A 5,921-nucleotide genomic window follows, 5' to 3' on the forward strand; every position below is an offset into this window, starting at 1 on the left:
ATCAGGGGAAGGATGAAGGCCAGCCAGAGCCCAGTGCTCTGAGGAAGATGTGGAGACTGGAGAGGAAACGTGGCCATGTTCCAAGTGTTCTGATGACGTTCTGGAACCCGATCCTCTGTTAAAGATCTTAAAGGGGACATATTATACCACCAGGTGTGAGTGTGATTAGCCTTACAAGCCGTTTCGAATATCGGCCCCATATGACATCACGAGTGGGCGTGTCCACCTAGATCTGTGCTGGATAGATCAGTCTACCAGCCTACCCAGTGGACTGAAGTCAACGTTGCTCATCTATCCAGCACAGATCTAGGTGGACACGCCCACTAGTGATATCATGTGGGGCCGATTTTCGAAACGGCTTGTAAGGCTAATCACACTCACACCTGGTGGTATAATATGCCCCCTTTAAAATGTTCTCATACTGTATTGCAGGTGCGTCCAACGATAACAAGGACCTCTCCTCCAAACCCAATATCTTCACCTCTGTTGACAGTCTGCCATCAGTTCATCATTCAAAATCTATCTCTCTCTTTGTTTTTAAGTCTGCTTGAAGATGTAAAATGAGTAGTCCAGGTTATGATGCCAGCCATCAAGTCAAGTCAAATCAAGTCCATTGTATCTCTATAGCTCTTAATCAAAGCAACAGCCTCAAAGGGCTTCACAGGCCCTTATTATACTGCCCTGGCTAACCCTAAACCGTCTAAGGACAAGGAGGCCTTGAGAAGGAACCCAGAAGAGTGATGCCTACTTCAAGGGTTGGTTAAGAGCCAATAAATGACAGCATTCTTCAACAATCAAATACTTGGTGTTATAATTGTAGCTTACAGCTAGAAGTTCAGTTAACTCCTTGTGCTCGAAACTAATTTCATTTAGAGCTTTTTTTTCAGCCAACCGTGTGTGTGTGTGCGTGTGTGTGTGTGTGTGTGTGTGTGTGCGCCTGTGTGTTTTTGTGTGCATGCTTGCCTGTGTGCGTGTGTGTGTGTGCGCCTGTGTGTTTTTGTGTGCATGCTTGCCTGTGTGTGTGTGTGTGTGTGTGTGTGTGTGTGTGTGTGTGTGTGTGTGTGTGTGTGTGTGTGTGTGTGTGTGTGTGTGTGTGTGTGTGTGTGTGTGTGCGCGTGTGTGCTCGCATAATATTGGCAAGTGTTCTATAAAAGTGGAGAGATAAAAGTTGATGGCGCCCAGTGGATAGTTTGGTCGTCAAAATAAACAACCAAAGTGAATGTTTGTATCTCATAGGAACAGCAGAACCGGATATAGTTACGCAGTTTGGTTCCGTATGGAGTTGTCAGGAATGGACCCCGTCCTACTCCCTTGTGTGGTCAAATAGCAATGCGCTCCAGTCAAGTTGAACGAATCAAGTATAAATCATGTAGGCCTCATCTTTTAAGAGCCAAATGGTTTCACAGGCCTTGAGTTTTTTTTGTATATGAACGTCCAATCAACTGAAAATAAGCAAACGCTTTAACTGTACCGTCCATAATCGACGGTGATTAACAAACACAATACAACCTCATTAACAGAAGAATAGCTTTGAATCAAAGAGGAAACGCTCGGGTTGGGGGCGATACTGTGGTGTATAAGAGATTTAGCTTAGATCTTTTTTTTGCTGCTAATAGATCAAATAGGTTACAAAGATTTTAATCTATACGGTTTGAACACAAAAAGAAGGTCATCGCCGCTTAATTGCTTTCATTAATTTTGGGTTTACTTTAATCAAGCTATGTGTATGTAAAGATTATATATTTTTTTTTTCAATTTTAATACTGGCTCATGATAGGCCCCCCGATCAGCGTAGGCCCAAGACAATGTGATTTTTTGTTTGGGGCTTACAAAGATCAGAGGCCCATCATGAGGCAAGAAAAAAGGGGGCCCAGTGGCCACTTGACAACACAGCCACAGTCGACAACAGCAAAATGTCGGAAAATAATTTACACATCATGTAAGATCACCTCTCAGGGGGCCTAAGAAACCTCTCAGCCCCAGGGCCCAATGGCAGGTTAATGCGGGCCTGTGTATGTGAGGACACGAATGCCTAATTTGCATTGAGGCGGTTTTGCTGTGTGTCACACACGCAGACGTGTTATGTGCTGCAACAGCACCCTCTTGTGCTGTGCTGACAGGTTCGCAGTGCAGACAGACGATGTGGAGCGAACTCAACATGCCAGCGTTCGAAATGGAAAAATAAAACGAAGGACTTATCAACGTAAAAGTGTGTTTTTAAAAAGTTTATTTCTCAAAAAAGACTTACAGCACAAGGCATACAAGGCACAGTGAACTATGCTGACCTTCGAAGTTGTTAAAATATGAATTATGTTATAATGTTAATGACTATTAATGGCTATACAATTTGTTACCGTCAAGTTCGGCCTACGATTCAAAAAATGATCATGAATACATATAATTCAAAGTACTTAATATCAAAGAAATTGACATAATATAAGTTATCAATCTCTATCAACTTCAGATTGAATCAACTAGAAAAATGTGAGGCCTATTTATGATTAACGATATCATTCAAATCCACAGCACCAAAACATGACGTTTCTGAGTCTTATTTTAAATACACTAATATAACATATCAGTCAAGTATTTCTACAAGTAAACCTACTTTACCCACCATAAAGTATACTGAGCACCGGTCGAAGGGAAGGAGGGAGATAAGGAGAGAGAACGTTTCGCCAGTTTCAATGATTCTTCAGACTAGAAAAGGGCTCATTTGCAGGTTGAAACATAATATTGTTATTCATATTAATTCGCAAACACCTCTATTAAACAATTAAGAAAATAATCAAACATCTAAAAGGATACAAACGATATATGTTGATAGATCATCTTTATATTGTAGCTGATTTGTATGGTAGGATGGAATAACCATGGCGGACGGTATAGAGGACTTGAAGAGCTTTGAGAATGTAACTTCCTTTGAATTGAATATTCAATCCTTTCTATAATTTTGATTGGATCGTCAAAGCTGTCAATGGGCATAGTGGAAGAACCTACCGCCTCCTAATGATAACTATCAAATAAGGTAGCAATTGAGGGGTCCCAAATGTTTTTCTTTGATTGGTTGGAATTGGTTGACCCGCCCCCTAAGGACGGTGACACAATCACAAAACCTTTGTGTTTTCAAGGGATAACGTTAAGTTGTAATTTAGGTTTAGTTTACAGTACACCGTTTTTGCATTTAACATGCTTTGTTGTATATGGGGAAATCAACCGATAAATCAAAAACGTAATTCTCATGTCATGTTGCCTTTATTTAACATATTGCTGTATTCTACCATGTAAACTCTTCTGAAGTACTGATGTTGCGTACTTCGGAATAAACTTTTGACTTTGAGCACCAACCGATACAAATTCAATACAAATCCCATTAGAGCGCCATTATGTTGAAATCCAACTTGCTTTTACTTCTTGCATGCATCGCTTGGGTGCAGCTGGTGCATGCTCTTGTGCGTCTCTCGTGTGTCTTGTGTGTGGTCTACAGCCAACTAGCCGACAGGCGGCCCGGGGATTTGCTTCGGACGCTGTTAAAGGTCTGAAAAACAGAAAGAGACGGACAGACCATGATGAGGAAATATACATATTTTTCCCATAAAATCCAACAAATACACCAAACCTGCACACCAATCAGCACTTACCCTTCGGGCCAGGGGAGACGAGGCATTTTGTGTGGCAGAGAGAAAGAGTGATAACATTCTCTTAACTTAATGTACAATATCATATATCACTAAAACAAAGCAGAGCGCTCAATCGCAAATCGTTGAGTCCTCCTCTCCACTCAGTAGCATGACGGATAACAAGGTTCTATGCAATACAAGATCTGATAATGCATGATTGTCTCTAGGATGTTCGATCACAGACCAAAAGGTACAGGGTTCAATCCCCAACTTCCACAGCCTGTAGGCATCCTTGCACGAGATGCCCTAACCCCTACCTTCTCCATATCGACGTGTAACTGGATTCACTGGAAGTCTCTCTGGGTAAAAATGTCCAGTGCTAAATCATTGAAAACCTGGCGCTGGTCAGCGTGCATGGCGGTGCACAGGGACTCACCACTGCTCGTGACGGACTCAGGGAGCGGGAGCGCACCGGGCTGCTGCTGCGGCTTCGGCTCTTCCACTGCAGGAGCGTGTCACCATGGCAACATAAAAAGAAAACATTAAAAAATAGCACACGTTGCAAAGTGAGGAGAAAGGGTGTGCAGTGGTATCTGGGTGGGTGTCAGGGGGCGTGGTCATGTCAAGCGAGGGGGTTGTCTGTGCGTACCAGAGCTCCTCTGTGGGTCACGGCCTCTCCCTTGATGAGGGCGCTGTCCCCCTCCATCAAGGCGGGCCACACGTGATACAGCACCAGCGGCGCCGCAAACTCAGAGTCGTAGCTACGGCGATACCTGTTGTCACACGGGACAGAGGCGGGGGGGGGCACAGTGAACCAGTGTGTGTAGAAGGACCTGAGCCCAAAGTGAATGCACTGCATTCAGCTCTCTTTCCCTACCCAACCGGGAACATTGACAGTATCAAGATCTTCATGACCATCCATCACTAATGTATCTATATCGGCGTCTGAGCTCAGATTGTAGGTCAGATTTACTTGTTGTCATTGAAGAGCTCCCCATCACTGGAGAAGGCCAGGTCCAGGGGGGGGTCCAGGGTCTGCATGGCGAAGGCCACCCTGCAGGTCTCCCTGATCAGGCTGCTGACAAGGGCGAAGTCCACCTCCGGAGGGAAGGAGATCCGTGGGTTCACGTTCATGGCGTTGATCACGTCCTGGGGGGGGGACAATAAACGATGAAGATTGGGTCATTGATCACATCCTGGTAATCCTCATAGTAAAAAACGAATCAATAGCCAAATAATTAATACATTGAAAATAGGGTTAGAAAAGACCTATAGTCATTGACATCATGGGGGAAAATAAGCCAAAAAACGAATGAACAAGGATTTAGATATTTATCAACATCCTGGGGAATAGGTCACAGTAAACAAACAAGAAACAATCAATAAATAAATCATCATAAAAGATCAATGTATGAACCACAAAAAATGTAAATAGCATCTTGGGAAACTGACACAATGGATGATAATAAAAATGATCTAAGATCTATGAAAAAAAAAAAACTCTATCTTTTTTTATCAGACGTACGTTGACACTGGCCTGGACATCGTACAGATCCATGTTGCGGACGATATAGTCCACGGCTGCATCCTCCAGGGTCTCTGGACCCATGTGAGACGAGGAGAGGGTCTTCCTCACACGCAGCTTGAACTGTCTGTAGGCCAGCTTCGCCGTCTGGAAGGACCCCTGAGACGGCAATGGAAATATCCACCAAGTAACATTATATTATTGTATATTTCATCGCTTGTTGTTCAGCGGCTAGGATGGTCGACCCCAGCCGAGCTTGATCCTTGAGCAAAATATCCATCTCCCTACCTGCTCCTTCATGGCTTAGCAGACACTTTGGATGAAATCAACATGCTTACATGACACGTGTCGAAATAAAAGCCCCATCACATGTTGCAACCGTGTCGTGTTGCGCATTTAACAATGTATGAATAGTGGAGGCGATGGGGGATTTGAGCGGTTACCACGGCAGCGATGTATATTATCTTCTGGACCATGGTGAGGTCATCGACGTAGCGCCGCAGCAGGCTCTGGGCCTCCAGCCGCTCCACGGCAATAGAGGTCGCCTGAAGCGCGACAGCAGCGCGGGCATGGCGGGAGGACTGGGTCAGTTGGGCGCGTGTTGGAGACTCAGACCTCAGGGGGCTGGAGGGGCCGCCTGGGCAGCGGGCTGGACGAGCGGCTCCTGCTCAACCTGAGAGAGAGAGAGAGAGAGAGAGAGAGAGAGAGAGAGAGAGAGAGAGAGAGAGAGGAGAGAGGAGAGGGAGAGAGAGAGAGAGAGAGAGAGAGAGAGAGAG

General features: G+C 44.7%; 1 protein-coding gene across 1 annotated transcript in view; it reads right to left on the reverse strand.

The window, feature by feature from the left end:
- Positions 1-2,212: 2,212 nt before the first annotated feature.
- Positions 2,213-5,921, reverse strand: part of spata18 (spermatogenesis associated 18) — a 6,926-nt gene continuing 3,217 nt past the window's right edge. The window contains 7 exon segments of the mRNA XM_060068057.1: positions 2,213-3,538; positions 4,057-4,122; positions 4,270-4,393; positions 4,594-4,769; positions 5,146-5,304; positions 5,589-5,778; positions 5,780-5,872. Of these exon segments, the coding sequence (XP_059924040.1) occupies positions 3,482-3,538; positions 4,057-4,122; positions 4,270-4,393; positions 4,594-4,769; positions 5,146-5,304; positions 5,589-5,778; positions 5,780-5,872 (865 nt within the window). The 3' untranslated portion in view covers positions 2,213-3,481.

Source organism: Gadus macrocephalus, chromosome 12 (genome assembly GCF_031168955.1).
Source record: "Gadus macrocephalus chromosome 12, ASM3116895v1".
Lineage (NCBI taxonomy): Eukaryota > Metazoa > Chordata > Actinopteri > Gadiformes > Gadidae > Gadus > Gadus macrocephalus.